This window comes from Macaca fascicularis, chromosome 3 (assembly GCF_037993035.2).
Source record: "Macaca fascicularis isolate 582-1 chromosome 3, T2T-MFA8v1.1".
NCBI lineage: Eukaryota > Metazoa > Chordata > Mammalia > Primates > Cercopithecidae > Macaca > Macaca fascicularis.
This window is the reverse complement of record NC_088377.1, coordinates 82,079,734-82,107,562: the sequence shown is the minus strand read 5'-3', so window position 1 is coordinate 82,107,562 and position 27,829 is coordinate 82,079,734. Positions and strand designations below refer to the sequence as shown.

The 27,829-nt window shown below is 37.6% G+C and overlaps 1 protein-coding gene across 1 annotated transcript in view; it reads left to right on the top strand.

The window, feature by feature from the left end:
- ABCA13 (ATP binding cassette subfamily A member 13) overlaps positions 1–27,829 on the top strand; it is a 410,641-nt gene that overhangs the window by 90,843 nt on the left and 291,969 nt on the right. The window contains exons 17-20 of the mRNA XM_074036523.1: positions 18,163–18,277; positions 22,799–23,128; positions 24,971–25,040; positions 27,107–27,238. Coding sequence (XP_073892624.1) covers positions 18,163–18,277; positions 22,799–23,128; positions 24,971–25,040; positions 27,107–27,238 — 647 coding nt within the window. The remainder of the gene's footprint in view (positions 1–18,162; positions 18,278–22,798; positions 23,129–24,970; positions 25,041–27,106; positions 27,239–27,829) is intronic.

Genomic DNA, 27,829 nt, shown 5'->3' with positions numbered 1-27,829 from the left:
CTGGGAGGCTGAGAGGAGAGAATTGCTTGAGCCCAGGAGATTGAGGCTGCAGTGAGCCCAGATCGTGCCACTGTACTGCAGCCTGGGCAACAGAGTGAGATCCTGTTTGGAAGAAAAAAAAGGCAAGAAAACTGTGAATGACTTAAATCTGCTCTGCTGTCACCCTGCTCTAGTGGAGACTGCAAAGGACGAGAATCAGAGCACCTCTTTAAAACTTGGTACTCAGTGCAGTTGGTGGTGGTGGTACATAATACATAATGCTTCAACTTTAATACGAACACTTTCCAATTACTAAGATCCTAGAAGAGAGGAATTAAAGTCAAAAAATGAAATAATTTTCTCTTCTCCCTTTGTCCCTACTCATCCTTCTTCATTTCCTCTCTTCGTGTGGTTGCTCCTCTTTTAACATGGTGTCTTTTTCCTCATTTTAAAAATTCTTGAAGTGCAAGTTATTTCATTCTTTTCTTATTTGACTTCTATTTTCTCAAAGAACCATACTTGGACTTTATAAATTCTCTCTTTTTTCTCATCTAACTTATTTCTGCTTTTATTTTTATTACTTCCTTTTATGTATCTTCAATATATTCTTTTTATAATTTGAGACTAAATTTTAATTCATTATTTTTAGTTTTTTTCTTAAATATTTGTAGTTAAATATAATACGTAGGTACCTAAGGTAATGATTTTTCTTCAACTCCTACCTTATGCCCCACAGATCTCATATGTAGCTAACAATTTATTGTTTTCTAGATGCGTGCAGTACAGGTTTTTATTTTCTCTTTGACCCAAGAGCTGTTTAAATAGCTTCTTTTAATTTCCAGGTGGAAATTATCAAGAATTTTAAAAATATGAAAAACTACGTTTACTCATTTTACGTGTAACAAGAAATATACAAATTAAATCTACTCTGTAATAGCATGTTTTTACATACCAGATGGACGAAATACAAAAATTGCATCATATGCTACATTGCCAAATTCTGTTGCTAAATCTTAATTTCTGAATTGCAGTCAAAATATGATCCTTGTTATTTCTGTTTTGGTATCAAGTAATATATAGCCTACTTTTGTGAATGATTAGTAGGCACTCAAAAATAATTTCTAATTCCCTATTGTAGGGCAGAGAATTTGATCTGCATTAATTTTGCTATGTAGGATTTTTCTATCCTTAATTTATGTCCTCTTGGTCTGTCTTAGACTGGGATAGGTAAATTATAGTCCCTTGGTTGTCCTTCTCTCTTTTTCCTGTGGAGTTTGGCTTTTGAATATTTGTGCTTTGTTACTGTGTGCATTGCTATGAATAATTGTGTCTTTTAATGCTTTGTGGACATAACTCTAGCTTGTATGGTATTGAAATGGTGAACTCTGCTTTTATTCTCTCTTCTTCACTGTCTCTTCCTCTTCTTCTTCTTTTTTTTTTTTTTTTTTGCCTTTGGGTGTTTCTATTTGCTGGATATGCCTTTGCCCATCCTTTCATTTAAATTTTTTTCTGAAGCATTTTGTTTCAGGTGTGTCTCTTGTATGCATTATGTAGCTTATATAGGTGGCATTAATTCTTTGATAGTATAAAATGCAATTATAAATGTATATATATTGTCTTACCTCTATCTTGTGTTTCTTATGCTTATAATTTTTCTTTTAAGCTAATATTTAGTAATGTTTTCTTATTATCATAGTGGTTACCTTATAGTTATAACACTATATAAGTGATATAAACCCTTGCTTTTTTTACCACAAGCAATAAAAAGCTTAAAATATGTTCTCTTATTTCATCATATATTTTCTCTTGTCCATCATGCCATTTTAGTTGGTATTGTTAATCTTACTTAATGTCATCTTTTGTACTGTTAAAGACACTTATACTAATATTCTACATTTGCCAATATTTTAAAAAATAGTATTTGAGTTTGGCACGCACCAACTTTTTCATCCTCTCTGACTCATTCCCCATTATCCTTCCATTTGTTTTTCATATCATTTCTGCATTTCAGGGAATAGTAGCGTTTGCAATCTGTCTTGTAACCTTAATTCCTAGTTTTGCTTTAGTCTTGCTTTTACGGGAAAATGTACTCATTGCTTACCATTAGCCCTTTCACTGTAATTTACCAGTCATTATTTGGTGGGATGAAGTTTGCCATCTTGTAATTTCCTTAAGAAGCTCTGATAAGATAATATAACCTGAATTCTTATATACATAAAACTCTTTGTAGCATTTATATTTGAAGGACATCTTGGCTGAATATAAAACCCTTAGCTCATTCCTTCCTTAAGTATCCTGTAAAAATAGTAGCTCAATTGTGTTTGGTCTTAAATGTTATTATGGAGAAATCTGAGGTCACGTTGGTATTTTTCCCCTTTTATATGACTTGGTAATTTTGACAAGCTGCCAGTAACTTGAAAACTCAATAAATTTATAAGAGTGTGTTTCATTGTTGAACATTCTAGGACAATTTTCCATGATGACAAGACACATCCTTTGGATGTGTAGATTTTAATTTTTTTTTAATGGAGACTCTTGATGTATTCCAGCTTTGCAAATTTAGAAATATTTAGTTTTTATTTTTCAGAGAGTTTATGCCTGCATTTCTTTTCCCTGTGTTTCTAATCAATAGATTTTTATGTTTTAAAAAACTCTATTCCTGTTTCCTTTAGTTGCTTTTCTTGCACCTATTTTCTACGTCCCTTACTGTATTTTGTGCAGCATCATTTTCGCCTGTGTTTCTTCCAATTTTATTCTCCTTTGTCTGATGGTTAGTTTTTTCCGTATATTTTTTCTAAGTTCTTCCAATTCACATTTCATATCTTTCTGCTACTTTACCATCTCATTAACTCAATTATTATGATTGTGCTGTGTGGTGTTTCTTATAGAGGGGCTTGCCTTGTTTAAATTGTTTAAATATATTTAAAGTGATGACAAAAAGTATGTTCACTATTATCATCTGTTCAATGAGACCAACTTTTGGGCATGAGTTTTTCACTTGTTAATAATTATGCAACTCTCAACCTCTTTTTATTTCTTGCACAAATGTTGTGCTAAATTTTTCTTACCATGGTTGTTACTCATCTGGAATGAATTGGATATTCCTGCCCAGGTATCTGCAAGAGGATCCTGTTGGTGGTGAAGACCAGGTGCCACTAATGACCATACAGCTCAAAAGCTTACTTTTCCATTGCCACAAAGGTAGAGTGCTTCCTGAAAACATATGGATTCCTCACATAACCTCCATCTTCTCTTTCCCTGGAAATAGGGTCTAGGAGAAGGCTTCTCACACTACTCAATGTAATTTTTTATTTTTTGCTTTTTCTTGTACACAATAGTTGTTCATATTGATGAGTTACTTGTGATAATTGGATACATGCATACAATATGTAATAATCAAATCAGGGTAATTGAGATAGCCATCACTTCAACGATCATTTCTTTGTGTTAGGAATATTCCAAAGCCTGTCTTCTAGCTATTTTGAAATGTACAAGTTACTGTTAACTACAGTTCCCTTAGTGTGCTATTGCACACTAGAACTTATCCCTTCCTTCCATTTGTACACACTAAACAACCTCTAATTATTTTCCCCTCCCCTTTACCCTTCCCAGCGTCTGGGTAACTCATCACTCTACTTTCTACCTCAATGAGTTCAATTTATTTTTAGCTCCCACGTATGAGCGAGAACATATATTTGTCTTTCTGTGTCTGGCTTATTTCACTTAACATAATGTCCTCCAGTTCCATCCATGTTGCTTCAAATGACAGGATTTTATTCTTTGTAATGGCTAAATAATATTCCATTTTCTATATATGCCACATTTCTTTATCTTTTTATCCATTGATGAACACTTAGGTTGACTCCATGTCTTAGCTATTGTGAATAAGTCTGCAATAAACATGGGAGTGCACATTTCTCTTCGATATACTGATTTTCTTTATTTTAGATATATACTCTGCATTGGAATTGCTGGGTCATATTCTAGTTATATTTTTTAGTTACTTGAGGAAACTCCATACTATTCTCCACAGTGTCTCTACTAATTTACATTCCCACCTAACAGAGTATGGGTTTTCACTTTTCTCCACATCCCTGCCAGTGTCTATTATTTTCTCTCATTTTGATAGTAGCTATTTTAACTAGGGTAAGATGGTATCTCATTGTGGGTTTGATTTGCATTTTTTTGATGATTCATGTTGTTCAGCATATATTTGTATAACTGTTGGCCATTCATAGGTCTTTTTTTTTTTTTTTTTGAGAAATATCGAGTCAGATCTTTTGCCTATGTTTTAATTGGATTATGTGGGTTTCTTGCTATTGTATTTGTTTGAGTTTCTTGTATATTCAGGCTATTAGTCCCTTATCAGATGGATACTTTGCAAATATTTTCTCCCATTCTGTAGGTTGTCTTTACACTTTGCTGATTGTTTCCTTTGTTTGCAGAAGCATTTTAGCTTGATGTAACATCATTTATCTGTTTTTGCTTCTGTTTTCTGTGCTTTTGAGGTCTTACACAAAAAGTCTTTGTCCAGAATCAGTGTCCTGAAACAGTTTTCTGATATTTTCTTCTAGTAGTTTTATTGTTTTGAGTTTTACATTTAAGCCTTCAATCTACTTTGAGTTGATGTTTGTATATGGTGAGAGATAAGGATCTAGCTTCATTCTTCTGTATATGGTTATCCAGTTTTTCCAGCATCATTTGTTGAAGAGATAGTCCTTTTCCCAATGTATGAGCTTGGAGCCTTTGTTGAAAATGTGTTGGTTACAAATATGTGGGTTTATATCTGTGTTCTTTATTCTGTTTCATTGGTTTATGTATCTGTTTTTATCCCAGTACCATGCTGTTTTGATTACTATCATTTTGTATTATATTTTGAAGTTAAGTAGTGTGATGCCTGCAGCTTCATTTGTTTTTTTCTCAGGATAGCTTTGGTTATTTTAGGTCTTTTGTGGTTCCATATAAGTTTTAGGATACTTTTTCTATTTCTGTGAGAAATGTCATTGGTATTTTAATAAGGATTGCATTGGATCTGCAGATTGTTTGGGTAGTGTAGGTATTTTAACAATTTTTAAAAATCGATAAGCATAGGATATCTTTTCATTTTTTATGTCCTCTTTAACTTCTCACATCACATCAATATTTTATAGTTTTCTTTGTAGAGATCTTTCACTTCTTTGGTTAAATGTATTCCTGATATTTTTATTTTGCTAGCTATTGTAATTGGGAATGCTTTCTTCATTTCTTTTTCAGATCATTTGGTGTTAATGTATAGAAATGCTACTGATTTTTGTATGTTGATTTTGTGCCCTGAAACTTTACTGAATTTATCTACCAGTTCTAGCAGGTTTTTGGTGAAGTCTTTAGGTTTTTCTAAATATAAAATTATTTTATCTAGTAAACAAAGATAATTTGACTTTGACTTCTTTCTTATTTGGTTGCCCTTTATTTCTTAGTCTTGCTTAATTGCTGTATATAGGACTTCCAGCATTCTGTTAAACAAAAGTTGGAAAAGCTGTCTTGTTCCAGATCTTGGAAGAAAGGCTTTTAATTTTTTCCCATGCAGTATGATATTAGCTGTGGATTTGTTATATTTATTCTTTATTATTTTGAGACATGTTTCTGGTATACCCAGTTTCTTGAGAGTTTTTGTCGTGAAAAAATGTTGATTGTTATTAAATAGGTTCTCTTTTAGTACCTACAGAAATGCTCATAAGATTTTTGTTCTTCATTTTGTTAAGGTGTTGTACCACATTTGTTGATCTGCGTATGTTGAACCATACTTCCATTCCTGGGATAAATCTCATTTGATTATGATTAACAACATTTTTAATGTGTTATTGTATTTGGTTTGTTAATGTTTTGTTGAAGATGTTTGCCTTTATATTCTTAAGGAATATAAACCTGTATTTATTTATTTATTTATTTATTTATTTATTTTTTGTTAAGTCCTTGTCTTGTTTTGGTATCAGGGTAATCCCAGCGTCATAGAACGAATTTGACTTCACTTTTTCCTCTTCAATGTTTTCAATAGTTGGAGTAGAATTGGTATTAGTTCTTTAAATGTTTGGTAGAATTCAATAGTGAAGCCATCAGGTCCTGGGCTTTTCTTTGATGAAAGACTTTATATTAGAGCAGAAATAAATAAAATAGAGACAAAAGCAAATAAAAAAGATGAACAAAACAAAAAGCTGGTGCTTTTATTGTTTTGTTTTTGTTTTATATTGCGATAAGTGACTTCAGGAAATTCTTTACAAGATTTGTTTTCTTAAAAGACCATGAAAATTTATAAATACATTGTTTTCTGAAAACCTGTGGTAAAACATTTAATCAATACAAAAAGGTAGAGTTAAAAATAAATCTCCCATTCCTGATAGTGAGCCACAATTTCCTCTCTCTAGGACAATAAATAAGAATACCTTTTTTTTTTTTTTTTTTTGCCTATTCCAGGAATTTTCTATGCATAAGTACCATTTTGTATAATTTATTCAAAGTTCATTCAATATACACTAAACTCAAACATTAGCTCACTATACGTCTTTTCTGTACTTATTTGTTTTACTTAATGATACCTAGTGGAGAGTTCTCCATCTTAGGTTATATTGACCTCATTATTTTTTCTGTCCAAATATATTTCATTATGTGAATGTAGAATGTATCGTGTTTTATTTAGTGAAGCTTCTAATTGGTGGATATTAAATATGTTTTCCAGATTTTTAAAATATAATTTTAATTTTAATGTTAGATTCAGGGGGCACATGTGCAGGCTTGTTACATGGGTATATTGTGCGATGTTGAGGTTTGGGATACAGTTGAGCCTGTCACCCAGGTAGTGAACACAGTACCCAATAGTTTTTCAATTCTTGTCCCCTTCTTTCTCTCCCTTCTAATAGTCCCCAGTGTCTACTGCTGCCATCTTTATGTCCATGAGTATGCAGTGTTTAGCTCCCACTTATAATTGAGACCATGCAGTATTTGGTTTTCTATTCCTGTGTTAATTCACTTAAGATAATGACCTCCAGCTGCGTCCATCTTGCTGCAAAGGACATGATTTCATTCTTTTTTCATGGCTGCATAGTATTCCATGGTGTATATGTACCACCTTTTCTTTATCCAGTTCACTGCTGATGGGCATCTAGGTTGATTCCATGTCTTTGCTATTGTAAATAGTGCTGTATTAAACATGTGAGTTCATGTGTCTTTTTGGTTGAACAATTTATTTTCTTTTGGATGTATACCCACTAATGGGATTGCTGGTATGAATGGTAGTTCTGTTTTATTTGAGAAATCTCCAAACTGCTTTCTACTATTGCTATTGTAAATAGTGCTGTGTTGAACATGTGAGTTCTTTGCTATTGTAAATAGTGCTGTGTTGAACATGTGAGTTCATGTGCCTTTTTGGTTGAACAATTTATTTTCTTTTGGATGTATACCCCCTAAAGGGATTGCTGGTTTGAATGGTAGCTCTGTTTTATTTGAGAAATCTCCAGACTGCTTTCTACGGTGGCTGAATGCATTTACATTCCCATCAACACCATCAACAGTATATAAGGATTCCCTTTTCTCCATAGCCTGGCCAGCATCCATTATTTTTGACTTTTTTTTCTTTTATTATTATACTTGAAGTTCTAGGGTACACGTGCATGACATGCAGGTTTGTTACATATGTGTGCATGTGCCATGTTGGTGTGCTGTGCCCATTAACTCATCATTTACATTAGGTATATCTCCTAATGCTATTCCACCCCTCCCTCCTCCCCACAATGTTCCCCTTCCTGTGTCCAAGTGATCTCATTGTTCAATTCCCACCTATGAGTGAGAATATGCAGTGTTTGATTTTCTGTTCTTGCGATAGTTTGCTGAGAATGATGGTTTCCAGCTGCATCCATGTCCCTACAAAGGACACAGACTCATCCTTTTTTATGGCTGCATAGTATTCCATGGTGTACATGTGCCACATTTTCTTAATCCAGCCTGTCACTGATGGACATTCGAGTTGATTCCAAGTCTTTGCTATGTGAATAGTGCTGCAATAAACATATGTGTCCATGTGTCTTTATAGCAGCATGATTTATAATCCTTTGGGTATATACCCAGTAATGGGATGGCTGGGTCAAATGGTATTTCTAGATCCTTGAGGAGTCACCACACTGTTTTCCACAATGGTTGAACTAGTTTACAGTCCCACCAACAGTGTAAAAGTGTTCCTATTTCTCCACATCCTCTCCAGCACCTGTTGTTTCCTGATTTTTTAATGATTGCTATTCTAACTGGTGTGAGATGGTATCTTGTTGTGGTTTGATTTGCATTTCTCTGATGGCGAGTGATGATGAGCATTTTTTCATGTGTCTGTTGGCTGTATACATGTCTTCTTTTGAGAAGTGTCTGTTCATATCCTTTGCCCACTTTTTGATGGGGTTATTTTTTTCTTGTAAATTTGTTTGACTTCTTTGTAGGTTCTGGATATTAGCCCTTTGTCAGATGAGTAGATTGCAAAAATTTTCTCCCATTCTGTAGGTTGCCAGTTCACTCTGATGGTAGTTTCCTTTACTGTGCAGAAGCTCTTTAGTTTAATTAGATCGCATTTGTCAACTTTGGCTTTTGTTGCCGTTGCTTTTGGTGTTTTAGACATGAAGTCCTTGCCCATGCCTATGTCCTGAATGGTATTACCTAGGTTTTCTTCTATAGTTTTTATGGGTTTTGGTCTAACATTTAAGTCTCTAATCCATCTTGAATTAATTTTCGTATAAGGAGTAAGGAAAGGATCCAGTTTCAGCTTTCTACTTACAGCTAGCCAATTTTCCCAGCACCATTTCTTCCCCATTTCTTGTTTTTGGCAGGTTTGTCAAAGATCAGATGGCTATAGATGTGTGGTATTATTTCTGAGGGTTCTGTTCTGTTCCATTGGTCTATATCTCTGTTTTGGTACCAGTACCATGCTGTTTTGGTTACTGTAGCCTTGTAGTATAGTTTAAGTCAGGTAGCCTGATGCCTCCAGCTTTGTTCTTTTGACTTAGGATTGTCTTGGAGATGCGGGCTCTTTTTTGGTTCCATATGAACTTTAAAGCAGTTTTTTCCAATTCTGTGAAGAAAGTCATTGGTAGCTTAATAGGGATGGCATGGAATCTATAAATTACCTTGGGCAGTATGGCCATTTTCACAATATAGATTCTTCCTATCCATGAACATGGAATGTTCTTCCATTTGTTTGTGTCCTCTTTTATTTCACTGAGCAGTGGTTTGTAGTTCTCCTTGAAGAGGTCCTTTACCTCCCTTGTAAGTTGGATTCCTAGGTATTTTATTCTCTTTGAAGCTATTGTGAATGGGAGTTCATTCATGATTTGGCTCTCTGTTTGTCTGTTACTGGTGTATAAGAATGCTTGTGATTTTTTCACATTGATTTTGTATTCTGAGACTTTGCTGAAGTTGCTTATCCGCTTAAGGAGGTTTTGGGCTGAGATGATGGGGTTTTCTAAATATACAATCATGTCATCTGCAAACAGAGTCAATTTGACATCTTCTTTTCCTAACTGAATACCCTTGATTTCTTTCTCTTGCCTGATTGCCCTAACCAGAACTTCCAACACTATGTTGAATAGGAGTGGTGAGAGAGGGCATCCCTGTCTTGTGCCAGTTTTCAAAGGGAATGCTTCCAGTTTTTGCTCATTCAGTATGGTATTCATCATGGGTTTGTCATAAATAGCTCTTAGGATTTTGAGATACGTTCCATCAATACCAAATTTATTGAGAGTTTTTAGCATGAAGGGCTGTTGAATTTTGTCAAAGGCCTTTTCTGCATCTATTGAGATAATCATGTGGTTTTTGTCTTTGGTTCTGTTTATATGCTGGATTACGTGTATTGATTTGCATATGTTGAACCAACCTTGCATCCCAGGGATGAAGCCCACTTGATCATGGTGGATAAGCTTTTTGATGTGCTGCTGGATTCGGTTTGCCAGTATTTTATTGAGGATTTTTGCATCAATGTTCATCAGGGATATTGGTCTAAAATTCTGTTTTTTCGTTGTGTCTCTGCCAGGCTTTGGTATCAGGATGATGTTGGCCTCATAAAATGAGTTAGGGAGGATTCCCTCTTTTTCTATTGATTGGAATAGTTTCAGAAGGAATGGTACCAGCTCCTCCTTGTACCTCTGGCAGAATTTGGCTGTGAATCCTTCTGGTCCTGAACTTTTTTTGGTTGAGAGGCTATTAATTATTGCCTCAATTTCAGAGCCTGCTATTGGTCTATTCAGGGATTCAACTTCTTCCTGGTTTAGTCTTGGGAGAGTGTAAGTGTCCAGGAAATTATCCATTTTTTCTAGGTTTTCTGGTTTATTTGCATAGAGGTGTTTATAGTATTCTCTGATGGTAGTTTGTATTTCTGTGGGGTTGGTGGTGATATCCCCTTTATCATTTTTTATTGCATATTTGATTCTTCTCTCTTTTCTTCTTTATTAGTCTTGCTAGCAGTCTATCAATTTTGTTGATCTTTTCAAAAAAACAGCTCCTGGATTCATTGATTTTTTTGGAGGGTTTTTTGTGTCTCTATCTCCTTCAGTTCTGCTCTGATCTGAGTTGTTTCCTGCCTTCTGCTAGCTTTTGAATGTGTTTGCTCTTGCTTCTCTAGTTCTTTTAATTGTGATGTTAGAGTGTCAATTTTAGATCTTTCCTGCTTTCTCTTGTGGGCATTTAGTGCTATAAATTTCCCTCTACACACTGCTTTACATGAGTCCCAGAGATTCTGGTATGTTGTATCTTTGCTCTCATTGGTTTCAAAGAACATCTTTATTTCTGCCTTCATTTCATTATGTACCCAGTATCGTTCAGGAGCAGGTTGTTCAGTTTCCATGTAGTTGAGTGGTTTTGATTGAGTTTCTTAGTCCTGAGTTCTAGTTTGATTGCACTGTGGTCTGAGAAACAGTTTGCTATAATTTCTGTTCTTGTACATTTGTTGAGGAGTCCTTTACTTCCAACTATGTCATCAATTTTGGAATAAGTGTGATGTGGTGCTGAGAAGAATGTATATTCTGTTGATTTGTGGTGGAGAGTTCTGTAGATGTCTATTAGGTCTGCTTGGTACAGAGCTGAGTTCAATTCCTGGATATCCTTGTTAACTTTCTGTCTCATTGATCTGTCAATGTTGACAGTGGGGTGTTAAAGTTTCCCATTATTATTGTATGGAAGTCTAAGTCTCTTTGTAAGTCTCTAAGGACTTGCTTTATGAATCTGGGTGCTCCTGTATTGGGTGCATATATATTTAGGATAGTTAGCTCTTCCTGTTGAATTGATCCCTTTACCATTATGTAATGGCTTTCTTTGTCTCTTTTGATCTTTGATGGTTTAAAGTCCATTTATCAGAGACTAGAATTGCAACCCCTGCTTTTTTTTTGTTTTCCATTTGCTTAGTAGATCTTCCTCCATCCCTTTATTTTGAGCCTATATGTGTCTCTGCATGTGCGATGGGTCTCCTGAATACAGTAAACTGATGTGTCTTGACTGTTTATCCAATTTGTCAGTCTGTGACTTTTAATTGGACCATTTAGTCCATTTACATTTAAGGTTAATATTGTTATGTGTGACCTTGATCCTGTCATTATGATATTAACTGGTTATTTTGCTCGTTACTTGATGCAGTTTCTTCGTAGCATTGATGGACTTTACGTTTTGGCATGTTTTTGCAATGGCTGGTACCGGTTGTTCCTTTCCATGTTTAGTGCTTTCTTCAGGATCTCTTGTAGGGCAGGCCTAGTGGTGACAAAATCTCTAAGCATTTGCTTATCTGTAAAAGATTTTATTTCTCCTTCACTTATGAAACTTAATTTGACTGGATATGAAATTCTGGGTTGAAAATTCATTTCTTTAAGAATGTTGAATATTGGCCCCCACTCTCTTCTGGCTTGTAGAGTTTCTGCCGAGAGATCTGCTGTTAGTCTGATGGGCTTCCCTTTGTGTGTAACCTGACCTATCTCTCTGGCTGCCCTCAACATTTTTTCCTTCATTTCAACTTTGGTGAATCTGGCAATTATGTGTCTTGGAGTTGCTCTTCTCAAGGAGTATCTTTGTGGTGTTCTTTGTATTTCCTGAATTTCAATGTTGGCCTGCCTTACTAAGTTGGGGAAGTTCTCCTGGATGATATCCTGGAGAGTGTTTTCCAGCTTGGTGCCATTTTCCCCATCACTCTCAGGCACACCAATCAGACGGAGATTTGGTCTTTTCACATAATCCCATATTTCTTGGAGGCTTTGTTCATTTCTTTTTACTCTTTTTTCTCTACACTTCTCTTCTCACTTCATTTCATTCATTTGATCTTCATTCACTGATACTCTTTCTTTCAGATGATTGAGTCGGTCACTGAAGCTTGTTTATTTGTCACATAGTTCTTGTGTCATGGTTTTTATCTCTGTCAGTTCTTTTAAGGTCTTCTCTGCATTGATTATTCTAGTTATCCATTCATCCATTCTTTTTTCAAGGTTTTTAGTTTCTTTGTAGCTGGTTACATAGTTCCTCCTTTAGCTCTGAGAAGTTTGATCGACTGAAGCCTTCTTCTTTCAGCTCATCAAAGTCATTCTCCATCCAGCTTTGTTCCATTGCTGGTGATGAGCTGCGTTCCTTTGGAGGGGGAGATGTGCTCTGATTTTTTGAATTTCCAGCTTTTCTGCCCTGCTTTTTCCCCATCTTTGTGGTTTTATCTGCCTTTGGTCTTTGATGATGGTGACATACTGATGGGGTTTTGGTGTGGGTGTCCTTTCTGTTTGTTAGTTTCCTTCTAACAGTCAGGACCCTCAGCTGCAGGTCTGTTGGAGTTTGCTTGAGGTCCATTCCAGACTCTGTTTACCTGGGTATCAGCAGCAGAGGCTGCAGAAGATAGAATATTGCTGAACAGCAAGTGTTGCTGTCTGATTCTTGCTCTGGAAGCTTCATCTCAGGGATGTACCCAACTGTGTAAGGTGTGAGATGTCTGTCTGCACCTAGTGGGGGATGTCTCCCAGTTAGGCTACTCAGGGGTCAGGGACCCACTTGAGCAGGCAGTCTGTCCATGCTCAGATCTCAACCTCCGTGCTGGGAGAACCACTGCTCTCTTAAAAGCTTTCAGAGAAGGACTTTTATGTCTGCAGAAGTTTCTGCTGCTTTTTGTTTAGCTATGCCCTGTCCCCAGAGGTGGAGTCTACAGAGGCAGGCAGGCCTCCTTGAGCTGTGGTGGGTTCCACCCAATTCGAGCTTCCTGGCAGCTTTGTTTACCTACTTAAGTCTCAGCAATGGCGGGCACCCCTCCCCCAGCCTCACTGCCACCTTGCAGTTAGATCTCAGACTGCTGTGCTAGCAATGAGGGAGGCTCTGTGGGTGTGGGACCCTCTGGGCCAGGTGTGGGATATAATCTCCTGATGTGCCGTTTGCTAAGACTCTTGGTAAAGCTCAGTATTAGGGTGGGAGTTACCTGATTTTCCAGGTGTTGTGTGTCTCAATTTCTCTTGGCTAGGAAAAGAAATTCCCTTCCCCCTTGCACTTCTCAGCTGAGGCGATGCCTTGCCCTGCTCAGCTCTTGCTGATCGTGCTGCACCCATGGACCAGCATCGACTGTCTGACACGCCCCAGTGACATGAACCTGGTAGCTCAGTTGAAAATGCAGAAATCACTTGTCTTCTGTGTCCCTCACACTTGGAGCTGGAGGCTGGAGCTGTTCCTATTTGGCCATCTTGGGCACCCCCCACTATTTTTGACTTTTTAATAATAGCTATTCTGACTAGTATGAGATGGTATCTCACTGTGGTTTTGATTTGCATGTCTCTGGTGATTTTTGATGGTGAGATTTTTTTCATGTTTGTTGGCTGCGTGTATGTCTTTTGAGAAGTGCCTGCTCCTGTATTTTGCCTGCTTTTATTGGGGTATTTGTTTGTTGAATTGTTTAAGTTCCTTATAAGCTGTGGATATTAGACATTTGTTGGATGCATAGTTTGCGAATATTTTCTTCCATTCTGTAGGTTGTCTGTACTCTGTTAATAGTTTCAAAGAGGTGTTTTTTTTTTTAAGATGAAATCAACAAATTTTAAGCTAGATTAAGAAAAAAGAATGAAGACTCAAATTAAATAAAACTGGAAGCACAAAAGGAGACATTATAACTGATACCACAGAAATACAAAGGACCAGTAGCGACTATTATGAATATACACCAACAAATTGAAAAACCTAGAAGAAATGGACAAATTCTTGGATACATACAACCTATCAAGATTGAACGATTAAGAAATAGAAAACCTGAAAAGACCAATAATGAGTAACAAGATCAAGGCAGTGACAAAGCTATCCAATTTATCATGCAACTTGACACCCACCTAACATAATCTGTTTCATATATTTTGCCTCTCAGAGTGTGCTGTTTGCTTTTAAGAAGTTTTTTGTTTTTTTTTTTTTTTAGACAGGGTCTTGTTCTGTCACCCAGGTTGGAGTGTGATGGTACAATCATGGGTCACTGCAGCCTCAAATTTCCTGGGCTCAAGTGATCTTCCCACCTCAGCCTCCCAAGTAGCTGGGACCACAGGAATGCACCACCACATCTGACTGATTTCTTGATTTTTTTGAACAGGCAGAGTTTAACCATGTTTCCCAAGCTTGTCTCAAACTCCTGGGCTCAAGTGATCCACCTGCCTCGGTCTCTCAAAATATTGGGGTTACAAGAGTGAGCCACTGCATCCAACCAAGAAATGTATTTTCAATGATGCATTTTGAGATCTGCAGAAGGTGGGATTTTGCTACAGAATTCTCTCCTATTCACATTTTTGTGTGACTCTCACATGAACTTGATTTTTTTAAGCACCATTTCAAATGCTTCATGTCTCTTCTAAACATTTATAAAAAATTGAATGTTTGTCTTTTTTTCTTCTCTTTTTGATTTTAGACCAATTTTCAGGAGCATATAAGAAATTGGCTGGGTTACATAGCCATGTCTTGTAATCTATCATCTCCAATTTCTTAGGCTATTCTGTTTCTACCAAATGACCTCAGTCTGACATGTCTGTGCAGAGTGTCTGGGTACTCTCTTGTATCTGAGGTAGGTGCTCCAAGATCTTCAGAGCTAGGTTGATCCATCTCCAAGCCTCTCAAGACTTTCTCCTTTACAAAGCTTTAAGGGATTGATAGAATGCACACATGGTTCAGAAGTCTGACATAAGGTAACTTCTGAATCAACAACTTAGAAAAGAATCTTAGATAATGCTTGTGCATGATACTTATGGACTCTTTTGTAAGATTCAAGTTGCTGCAAGAATAGAGTTCAGTAGTCATCAAGTCCACTACCATTAAGAAAAAAAAAGTATGCAAACAAATAGACAAACTTCTTCAACCCTCCAAATAAATTCAGTATTAGTTGTCTAACTTTACAAGTGATCTAAGCTTCCTCTCTGTGGTAAATTGTGTTACTTTGGGAGAACAAATGGCATTTGCTGGATAGACAAGTATATGGAGTTTATGGCACTTCCTCTTCATAGACTGCTACCTGCTCTGACCACTACAAAAAATAATGCTTTTTAAAAAACCTAGAAAGTCTCAAAACTGGAAATTTAAACGACTCTGCCTTCTGCAAACAGTCATTGTATAGCATAGAAGTTAACCATATTTAACTTTCCCCTTCCTTCCTTCCTTCCTTCCTTCCTTCCTTCCTTCCTTCCTTCCTTCCTTCCTTCCTTTCTTTCTTTCTTTCTTTCTTTCTTTCTTCTCAACTCCCTGCAACCTCTCCCTCCCGGGTTCAAGTGATTCTCCTGCCTCAGCCTCCTGAGTATCTGGGATTACAGGCATGCACCACCACACCCTGCTAATTTTTGTATTTTTAGTAGAGACAGGGTTTCACCATGTATTGGCCAGGCTGGTCTTGAACTCCTGATCTCAGGTGATCCACCTGCCTCGACCTCCCAAAGCACTGGAATTATAGGCATGACCCACTGCACCCAGCACATATTTAACTTTCAAACGTGACCTGCCAAGTTGACAGCTTGTAAAAGTTGCCTTAAGCAGAAAAGTGAATAAAAACAAAGAAGCGAATTTCCTTTTCTTTGTTACACATTCATGTATTTATTAATAAGTATTTGGCTTCCATTATGAGGCAGGCCCTTGCCAGAGCAAGGAGATACAGTGGGAGGTCTTCCTTAAGGAGCTTAGATTTTGCAGACATCAAAATTTTTGAACGTCCTCCATGCTGTCATTAATACTATGAAGGAGAAGTTCTGGAGGGCCTCTGAGAGGCTACTTCCGCAGGGCAAGTGTCCAATCTGGACATTTTCCTGTCTCCAGGGCCACAATCTTTGTTGGGGACCCCTTGTTTCTCATCTAGACTGCTGAGTCTGCTGTAGCCTTCTGAACCCTCGCTTCACAGGCTTCCCCACCTGTACCCCATTGTCTACATGGCATTTCGTGGTCTTTTTAAAAACACTGTGCACCTAACTATGCCACCTCTCTGTTTCTCTCTCTCTCTTCCTTTTAAAGTCTTTTCAATGTACTTTCTTATTGACTGAAAAAAATATAGAACTTACCCTGACATGAAAGATCCTTGCATGATCTGTCCTCTGCTCATGCTCTGACCCCATCTGCTGCTGTTGCATGAAGGCCTTGGCTGCTCCTGACCTGTGTTCTGTTTGCTCCAACCTCGGGTCCTTGCCCTTGTTTCCTTTGCCTGGAGCAGTCTCCCTTCGGATACCTGTGTGACTCATTTCTTTACTGCATCCGCTTTCTGCTCGAGTATTTTTTTTCCGCTGTCAGCTCAGCTAATCACCCTGTCTGAAATAGCATTCCTTCTCACTTTTGGTTAAACTGGTTCTTTTTTCCTCATAGCGTTTAACACTACCTGACATTATGCGTCTCTGTTTTAGTTCTTTCTGTGTTGCTATCACAGAATACCCAAGACTGGGTAGTCTATAAAGAAAATAAGTTTATTTGGCTCATAATTCTGGCAGGAAATCCAAGATTAGGCAGCTTGTCTGGTCGGCTTCTGCTGAGGGCATCATGCCACTTCAACTCCTGGCGGAAAGTTTAAGGGGGAGAGGGTGTGTGCTTCATACATGAGAGGCAAACTTGCTTCATAACAGCCAGCTTTCTCAAGAACTATTCCAATACCCTGGAAACTCATCTTGTCTCATGAGAACTGCATTAATCCATCCAAGAGTGTGGAGAACCCATAACCCAAATACTTCTTAAAGGCTGCATCACCTCTCAATACCATTACATGGGCAATTAAATTTCAACATGAGTTTTGGCAGGGACAGAACATAGCAATCTGTGTTTATTGGATTATTTTACGTCCCTTCTCACCTTGCCAACATACTAGAATGAAAGATCCTTAATGGCAGGGCCTTTTACTGTTTGGTTCATTCATGTAACACCAGCCCAGTAACGTGGCTTGTACCTGTGGTTGGTCTCAATGTTGAATAAATAATTATTACATGGATTTAGAGCTCAGAGAGTATGTGGTGGGAAGACAGAGGGTCCAACTTGAGGTAAGGATGCCTACATTTAAAGGCAGGTAAAAGAGAAGTTGCCAAGCTGTGGGTGGAAAGCTGGGAGTTGTTCTGGAAGCTAAGAGGAAAGAGAGGAGAAGGGAATGACCAAAGTCATCAAACATGTCTGAGAACTTAAGAAGGAAAATGACTGTATAATTCTCATTGGATTTTGAGGCATGACTGTCACTGATGCCCTAGATAAGAGTCATTTCAAGTGTATATTAGAAATGGAGCCCAGTTAGAGTGGGTTGAAATGTGAGTGTTGGGAAAATAGACAGGAAGGCTTTCACTTGCCAATTTTCACATATTTTGTAGATGATAATCTATGATCAATTAATATCAATAATTGAAGATAGATAATGGTTCCAACTAAGTTGGGGAAATGGTAGGCATGGATTAATGACCTGCTTTGCTCCAACCTGCTCTGCCTATGGCAAGTGTCACAGAGTATTGTGGTTGGACTATGGCTCTCTGAGAGACCTTGAACCAGTTGTGTCTCCTTCATGAGTTCCTTCATGAATTTGCACACCTACAAAATCAGCACACCAATCATGGCCCTCCTATCTAAGTCATAGGCATGTAGAAATGACCAAAGGAGACATCGCTCCTGAAAGTGCTTTGTAACTTGAAAGAAAAATGTAAAATATTAGTAGAGTCATTTTGCTTGCCTCTGGATGCTGACTAAACTATCCCCTTACAGATTCCTGAACAACGTTGGTTTCTTTTTTCCACTGATACTGATGCTGACGTGGATGGTGTCTGTGGCCAGCATGGTCAGAAAATTGGTGTATGAGCAGGAGATCCAGATAGAAGAGGTAAATATCCTTAAACCTCACCTGGGAGACAAAGATGGGGAAGCTGGGGACTTTGGAAATGGATCTTGTCCCATAACTAACCTGAGCCTCTCTGTTTTGCTTCCCTCTCCTCTGCTGGGGTTCTGGTGTACAAAATAGCTGAGTCCCTGTTCCAGAAAGATGATTTTATGTTGAAGTCTGAAGCAATGCCAGAGTTTAACAGATATTTTCCATTGGCATGAAAGAAAGTCAAAGAATAGCCATACAAGATTGCAAGAACAAAGCCAATGTTCCTCATTCAGCAACTTTTTTCAAACCCAGAAAAACACAGCAGCAGACTTCCCATCTTAATTTATGCTTAGAATTTTTTTATGTAGAGGCCCTGCTATTTTTGTTGTAATACTGTTATAAAACTTAAACTATCATAACTTAATTTTTTTTATTTCCATAGGTTTTTTGGGGAACAGGTGGTGTTTGGTTACATGAATAAGCTATTCAGTAGTGATTTCTGAGATTTTGGTGCACCCATCACCCGAGCAGTGTTCCTGGTACCCAATGTATAGTCTTTTATCAGTCACCACCCCCAACCCTTTACCCTGAGTCCCCAAAGTCCAGTGAATCATTCTTATGCCTTCGTGTATCATAGCTCAGCTCCCACATGTGAGTGAGAACATATGATGTTTGGTTTTGCATTCCTGAGTTACTTCACTTAGCATAAGAGTCTCTAATTCCATCCAGGTTGCTCTGTATGCTATTATTTCATTCCTTTATATGGCTGGGTAGTATTCCATGGTGTGTGTGTGTGTGTGTGTGTGTGTGTGTGTGTGTGTGTGTGTATGCTTTTTCTTTATTAACTCATTGATTGATGGACACTGGGTTGGTCCCATATTTTTGTAATTGTGAATTGTGCTGCTATAAACATATGTGTGCAACTATCTTTTTCATATAATGACTTCTTTTCCTCTGGGTAGATACCCCGGAGTGGGATTGCTGGTTCAAATGGTAGATCTACTTTTAGTTCTTTAAGGAATCTCCACACTGTTTTCCATAATGGTTGTACTAGTTTACATTCCCACAAACAGTGTAAAAGTATTCCTTTTTCACCGCATCCATGCCAACATAGATTATTTTTTGATTTTTTAAATTATAGTCATTCTTGCAGGAGTAGGGTGATATTACATTGTGGTTTTGATTTGCATTTCCCTGATAATTAGTGATGATGAGTATTTTTCCATATGTTTGTTGGCCATGTATCTATCTTCTTTTGAGAACTGTCTATTCATGTCCTTCGCCCACTTTTTGATGAGACTATTTGTTTTTTTCTTGCAGTTCTCTGTAGATTCTGGATATTAGTCCTTTGTTGGATATATAGATTGTGAAGATTTTCTCCCGCTCTGTGGGTTGTCTATTTACTCTGCTGATTATTTCTTTTGCTGTGCAGAAGCCATTTAGTTTAATTAAGTCCCATTTATTTATCTTTGTTTTCATTTCATTTGCTTTTGGGTTCTTGGTCATGAAGTATTTGCCTAAGCCAATGTCTAGAAGGGTTTTTCTGATGTTATTTTTCTAGACTCTTTATGGTTTCAGGGCTTAGATTTAAGTCTTTTATCCACCTTGAGTTGATTTTTGTATAAGGTGAGAGATGAGGATCCAGTTTCATTCTTCTACTTGTGGGTTGCCAATTATCCCAACATCATTTGTTGAATAGGATGTCCTTTCCCCACTTTATGTTTTTGTTTGCTTTGTTGAAGATCAGTTGGCTATAAATATTTGGGTTTATTTCTGGGTTCTCTATTCTGTTCCGTTGGTCTATGTGCCTATTTTTATACCAGTACCATGCTATTTTGGTGACTATGTCCTTATAGTATAGTTTGAAGTCGGGTAATATGATGCCTCCAGATTCGTTCTTTTTGCTTAGTCTTGCTTTGACTGTGTGGGTTATTTTTTTGGTTCCATATGAATGTCAGGATTGTTTTTTCTAGTTCTGTGAGGAGTAATGGTGGTAGTTTGATGGGAATTGCATTGGATTGCAGATTGCTTTTGGCAATATGGTCATTTTCACAATATTCATTCTACCCATCCATGAGCACAGCATGTGTTTCCTTTGTTTGTGTCATCTATGATTTCTTTTAACAGTATTTTGTAGTTTTCCTTGTAGAGGTGGTTCACCTCCTTGTTTAGGCATATTCCTAAGTATTTTATTTTATTTCTTGTAGCTATTGTGAAAGGGGTTGAGTTCCTGATTTGATTCTCGGCTTGGTCACTGTTGGTGTATAGCAGAGCTACTGATTTGTGTACGTGAATTTTGTATCCTGAAACTTTGCTGAATTTACTTGTCAGTTCTAGGAGATTTTTGGATGAGTCTTTAGGGTTTTCTAGGTATATGATATTATCATCAACAAACAGCAACAGTTTGACTTCCTCTCAACTGATTTGGATGCCCTTCATTTCTTTATCTTGTCTGATTGCTCTGACTAGGACTTCCAGTACTACGTTGAATAGTAGTGGTGAAAGTGGGCATCCATATCTTGTTCCAGTTCTCAGAGGAAATGCTTTCAACTTTTCCTTGTTCAATACAATATTGGCTGTGGGTTTGTCATATATAGCTCAGACCATAGTGGAATAAAATTGGAAATAAACTACAAAAGGAACCCTCAAAACCATGCAAATACATGGAAATTAAATAACATGTTCCTGAATGATCATTGGGTCAAGAATGAAATAAAGATGAAAACTAAGTGAACTGAATGATAATAGTGATACAACCTATCAAAACCTTTGGGATATGGCAAAAGTGATGCTAAGAGGAAAGTTCACAACATTAAATGCCTACATCAAAAAGTCTGAAAGAGCAAAAATAGACAACCTAGGGTCACACCTCATGGAACTGGAGAAACAAGAACAATGGAAACCCAAACCTAGCAGAAGAAAAGAAATAAGAAAGATGAGAGAATAGCTAAATGAAATTGAAACAAAAAATACATTTAAGTCTTTACTCCATCTTGAGTGAAGTTTTGTGTAAGGTGTAAGGAAGGGGTTCAGTTTCAATTTTCTGCATATAGCTACCAGTTTTCCCAGTACCATTTATTAAATAGGGAACCCTTTTCCCATTGCTTATTTTTGTCAGGTTTGTCAAAGATCAGATGGTCATAGATGTGTCGTCTTATTTCTGAGATCTCTATTCTGTTCCACTGGTTTATGTGTCTGTTTTTGTTCCAGTACCATGATGTTTTGGTTGCTGTAGCTTTGTAGTATAGGTCAAAGTCAGGTAGTGTGATGCTTCCAGCATTGTTTTTTTGTCTTAGGGTTGTCTTGACTATACAGGCTCTTTTTTTAAATTTTGGTTCCATATGAATTTTAAAGTAGATTTATCTAATTATGTGAAGAATGCCAATGGTCGTTTAATGGGAATAGCATTGAATCTCTAAATTACTTAGAGCGGTATGGCCATTTTAATGATATTGATTCTTCCTATCCATGAACACAGAATGTTTTTCTATTTGTTTGTATCCTCTCTTATTTCCTTGAGCAGTGGTTTATAGTTCTCCTTGTAGAGGTCCTTCGCTTCCCTTGTTAGCTGTATTCCTAGACATTTTATTCTCTTTGTGGCAATTGTGAATGGGAGTTCATTTATGATTTGGCTGTCTGCTTGTTTCCTGTTGGTGTATAGGAATGCTTGTGATTTTTGAACATTGATTTTGTACCCTGAGACTTTGCTGAAGTTGCTTATTAGCTTAAGTAGCTTTTGGGCTGAGATAATGGGGTTTTCTAGATATAGGATCATGTCACCTGCAAACAGAGACAGTTTGACTTCCTCTCTTCCTATTTGAATATGCTTTATTTCTTTCTCTTACCTGTTTGGCCTGGACAGAACTTCCAATACAATGTTGAATAGGAGTGGCGAGAGAGGGCATCCTTGTCCTGTGCCAATTTTTAAGGGGAATGCTTCCAGCTTTTGTCCGTTCAGTATGATATTGGCTATGGGTTTGTCACAAATGGCTCTTTTTTAAAAATTTAACTTAATTTTAAGTTCCAGGATACAAGTGCTCATGAAAATCAAATACCAGGCTTGAGGAGGCAATGTCCTTCCCAGGGCCCTTTACAGGGTGGTATTTGCAAGCAAGCAGATTTACCTTTCCACTGGTCCACCTTCTTTTTTTTTTTTTTTTTTTGAGGCGGAGTCTCCCTCTGTCGCCCAGGCTGGAGTGCAGTGGCCAGATCTCAGCTCACTGCAAGCTCCGCCTCCCAGGTTTACGCCATTCTCCTGCCTCAGCCTCCCAGTAGCTGGGACTACAGGCGCCCACCACCACGCCCGGCTAGATTTTTGTATTTTTTAGTAGAGACGGGGTTTCACCGTGTTAGCCGGGATGGTCTTGATCTCCTGACCTTGTGATCCGCCCGTCTCGGCCTCCCAAAGTGCTGGGATTACAGGCTTGAGCCACTGCGCCTGGCCATGGTCCACCTCCTTTCTCCTACTATCTGATTTGTTCTTCCTCAAATATGCATTCTGTGGTAACCTTGGGCTTGTTCTCTTTTTGATAGTATCTGCGGATGATGGGAGTGCATCCAATGACCCATTTCCTGGCCTGGTTCCTGGAGAACATGGTTGTGTTGACCGTAAGCAGTGCTGCTCTGGCCATCATTCTGAAAACAAGTGGCATCTTTGCACACAGCAATGCCTTTATTATTTTCCTCTTTCTCTTGGATTTTGGGATGTCAGTCGTCATGCTGAGCTACCTCTTGAGTGCATTTTTCAACCAAGCTAATACAGCGGCCCTTTGCACCAGCCTGGTGTACATGATCAGCTTTCTGCCCTACATAGTTCTATTGGTTCTACATAACCAATTAAGTTTTGTCATTCAGACATTTCTGGTAAGTAAGTTGTTTTGTAAAAATACAAAATAAAACAAAACTGCAATCTATCTAACAAAACAAGACCAACCACCCTCACCTTTTCAATTTGTCATATTCAATTTGTCACATGGGTTTTCTGATATCTGCTTTTTAAAATCTTATCCACAAATGTAAACCATTGAAACTGCAGTGTTTTTGCTGGACAGCAGCCCATTAAGAATATCCAGTTTTTACGTAACAGAGACTTTCTGCAGACTCTGGAAAATAAGCGGCATTCTTAAGGAAGCATATAACTTTATTTTCTCTTTCTTTCATGCATGGAAAATAATAGATTTCTAAAGATATTTTAGAAGCAAAAAATCAGCATTTTTTCTTGAAGCATTATGAATTACATCACATTGAGTAGAAAAATCTCTCCGTTAGCAACGTCAGAGTCACTCGTCCATTTAAAATGTACCTCCTAAAAAAGTATGATAACACTTTCAGGTCTGTGACATCAAATACGTAGAACATAAAAAACGTAGTCATTATTTGATGACAATTGCTGGCAAGCACAGTGCCTGAAACATAGTAGGAACTCAATCAAAGCGAGGGTGAACCATCCCTATTAAAATGATCTCTTCAGAGAGCCAGTGGCATCACTGTAAACACTTGCGCTGCACTCAAGACTATTCTCTCCAGTAGGTCAAGTGACTTCCTAAAATTGCAGTCTGTTGAGAGATATGACAGAGTCTTAACAGAGACTTTGGGGAGATGTCAAGGAGACCTAGATCACAGGGCTGCTCGGGGTATTTAAAGGCCCTTAAAAGTCCTTTTGTCCAGCACAGGAGAAAGCCCCAGTGCTTCACTCACTTATTGGGAGCAGAACACCTTCTCTGCTCATTTAGGGCCTAGAGTAAAATATTTACATGAAAGCCAACTGAGTTTTCTTCAACTTCAATAAATGATTCAAAGCTCTCTGGTTTCTACTAACCATGTACACACAACATAGATACACATGCAGAATGAAAAAGTGGTTATATTCCATCAGTGTTTTATCTATTGATATGTGTTCATTGGTGTTGATTGGCTTATGTCACATTTGTAAAAATTCATAACCAATAATTTCATATTAGTGTTAAGTAGATGTTTTCAGAATAATTAACACAAGTGGGACCATTCACGGTCCTTCCCCATATACTCCTTGTACATAGAAAAGGAGTCATCCACGATCTGACCTAATTTTCAAATGGTGGTGTTTTTAATTTTACCTCGGTTCTTATATTTGTGGGTTCTATGCATATAAAATTTGATTTTCTTTTTACATATTCAAATGCTTTTTAGCAAATAAAAAATATCTAACTCTGATACATTGTATTTTTTAATGTAAGAGTTTTTTTAATGGGGTTTCTTTCTAACATAAGACCTCTCCACTGAGATAAAATAACATTTTTCTTCAATACGCCTTCTTTCTAGTGTAGAATAGTGTATGTATTCCATCAGACAGCCTGCAGTATGCTCCAGGGCATTCACTTAATAATAAAAAATGGTAAATTGCTCTATTCCATTTTTCACTGTTTTGTGTTACACATTCTGTGTATGATGCATTGGATTTATGACACTTCAAGCATCTCAGTAAAGAGAAATAATTCCTTTTAATGTTAAAAACTAGCTTGTTATCATGCTTTTCAGAGTGGACTGACATTCCACTATGTTTTTCAGATTAAAATATTTAAATGACTGCCTGAAGCGATGGTTGGGCATCATCAGAATGAAAAGTTGTTACGACTTCTCTCTTTGAATTAAGTGTTGTGGATTTTCTGTGTCCCAATCAAACACTAACGTGCAGTTTTTCTTTTCACTCCATCAATCTGTGGGCAGTGCCTTCTCTCCACAACTGCCTTTGGACAAGGAGTATTTTTTATTACATTCCTGGAAGGACAAGAGACAGGTAAGAGCATGCATGTGTAAAAAGTAACTCTCAGTGAATCACCTTTTTGGAAATTAATAGTTATATTGCAAGTGATCCAGTAGGAAGTCTTCATTATCAAGTAGAGCATTCAGAATGAGATTCGGATATCTGGTTTCACTGTTGTATACACCTCCCATTGTCTGGTAGCCCCAGTTTTGAGAACATTTAAGAATAATCATGGCATCCCTTGCTTCAGACACTATCCAGGTCAACCACCCAGCCAATGCTCGGGTCTTCCTTATACCACCCCTGACGTCGGGTCAGGTGAGTGACCTTCTGAACCTTCCAAGAGTAGGGTATGCAAATGTGTTCATCTGTTAGATCAGGGGTCCCCAACCCTTGGGCCATGGAGCAGTCCATGGCCTGTTGGGAACTGAGCCTTACAGCAGGAGGTGAGCAGCAGGCAAGGGAGAGAAGCTTCATCTGTATTTACAGGCACTCTCCATTGCTCACGTTATTGCCTGAGCTCCACCTCCTGTCAGGTCAGTGGGGGCATTAGATTCTCACAGGAGCCTGAATGTTATGTGAACTGTGCATGCAAAGGTTCACATAGGTGCATGTGTCACAAAGGTTCACAAACATGCAATAGGTTGCATGATCCTTATGATAATTTAATGCCTGTTGATCTGTCACTGTCTCACATCACTCCCAGATGGGACCATCTAGTTGCAGGAAAACCAGCTCAGGGCTCCCACTGGTTCCACATTATGGTGAATAGTGTAATTATTTTATTATATATTACAATGTAATAATAATAGAAAAAATGCACAATAAATGTAATGCACTTGAATCATCCTGGAACCGTCCTCTATCCCCCAGTCTGTGGAAAAATTGTCTTCCACGAAACTGGTCCTTGGTACCAAAAAGGATAGTACCACTGTGTTAGATGATTGTTGACCTGGGATCTGTCTTCCTAGATCCTCTATCCGTGTTTTCTAGGTTCTCCTTTCTAATTATTCCTTTCACATGACAACCATCCACATATTTGTTGGCTCTCATCTTTACTCCTAGATTTACTAGATCATTCCTGAAGATCAGGATCCAGAAATAAGTCTAATCAGCATAAAATAGAGTGCAATTATCTCATACCAATGCAGCCTAAAATGATTTTCTAAAAATCTATTGGCAGCATTTTTTGCTTATATTGAGAATTTGACAACCAAAATTCTAAACCAGAACATACATATATTTCATAGATATTAGTGTGGTTTTGTGGGGGGAGGGAGTGTTTTTGTAAACAGAGGTAAAACACATGCTATAAGTAAAATTTGACTCTAGCTATTGTTGCATTAGCCAGTTAATTTGTACTGGTCTTTAAGTTCTTAGAGTTTTTCAGTAAGACATATTAAAATGTTCTTTTACAGATGAGTAATCCTGAATGATTTCTTCTAACTAACCTTTAGAATAAATTGAATCAAGATGATAGAAACAAAAAATGGTCACTGTTAGACCATTTGAATGTTTTGGTCTAAATTCCAAGCACACAATGATTAAAAAATGTATTTTATTGAACTGTAGCCTGGTACCATAGGGAAATTTAGAAAGAGGAATATTTTTCTTAAATTATATGTTAATCCAGAAATAAATCACAAACATATTACAAGAAAATAATAATTCTTTCCCACCCTAGTTCTTATATATCCTATTTATGTATTTTCCAAGAGCACAGAGAGTTACACAGTTTAGAATTTGGGTTCTCAAGGAGACTTTAAAAATTTTTTTTGAATGCTTATTTTCCTTAAATACAAAGTCCTTTCTACTCAGTAAATAAAACTAGATAGGAGTAAGGTGACCTTTAAAACTTTTTAAAGTATTAGATATTAAAATGTAGTTAATGATCACCCCACCTGGTATCATTGAAATAGGTGTAAGATTGCACAAGTTAACATTTCATTTGAAGAGTTATGGCCAGTGGTATTGACCTTCTTTTTGTTTTAGTTCTATTCAACTTTACTTGAGCTTCTAGAAGTAATGAACTCATTGTGACAAAATCTACTGTAAAAGAGCTTGTGCAGTTCTAACTCTGACCTTTTTCTTCCTGCTAGGGATTCAGTGGAATAATATGTACCAGGCTGCAGAACAAGGGGGCATGACATTTGGCTGGGTTTGCTGGATGATTCTGTTGGATTCAAGCCTTTATTTTTTGTGTGGATGGTACTTGAGCAACTTGATTCCTGGTAAGAATTTTGCACTTTATAAGATAACAAAATAAATTTTAGAAACAGTTTGAATTAATATGCACAAATATTAGAATAATCATTTATTTTTTAAGGAAGATCCAGAAAGGGAAGTCTTAGAATATATTTTAAAAGGAGCTGTACATTTTTGAGAAAAAATGTGATGCTTTTGTTTCCTGAGTGGAAGGTGAAAGGCCACGTGAGGGGTTAGCCAGGATGAAATAAGCATGAAAACTCACTAGGCCCACCAAACAGCTCCCAACAAGTGGATTTCAGTCTACACAGAAAATATCCTGGTTTCCTAGATAGAGTGTTTCCCAACACGCATGAGGGGTGAGGGGCAAGAGAGCCTGGGGGCCCATGGTGCTGCAGGCTCCCAGAAAGCAAAGAGGTCAGGTGGGGTGGGGGTGGGGGTGCTCAGAGTGCCTTGGGCAGAAAGTCACTTCTAGTGGGGGTCTAGGGGCCAAGCGCTCAGCCAGTGGCAGGTCGGCAGGTGGCAGGACCTGGGGAGAAGCAGGCAAAGCCTAAAGGCAGCTAGATAGGGTGGGCTGGGAGTGAGGGGCTATGTTCAACCACAGGGCTTTCAGTGTT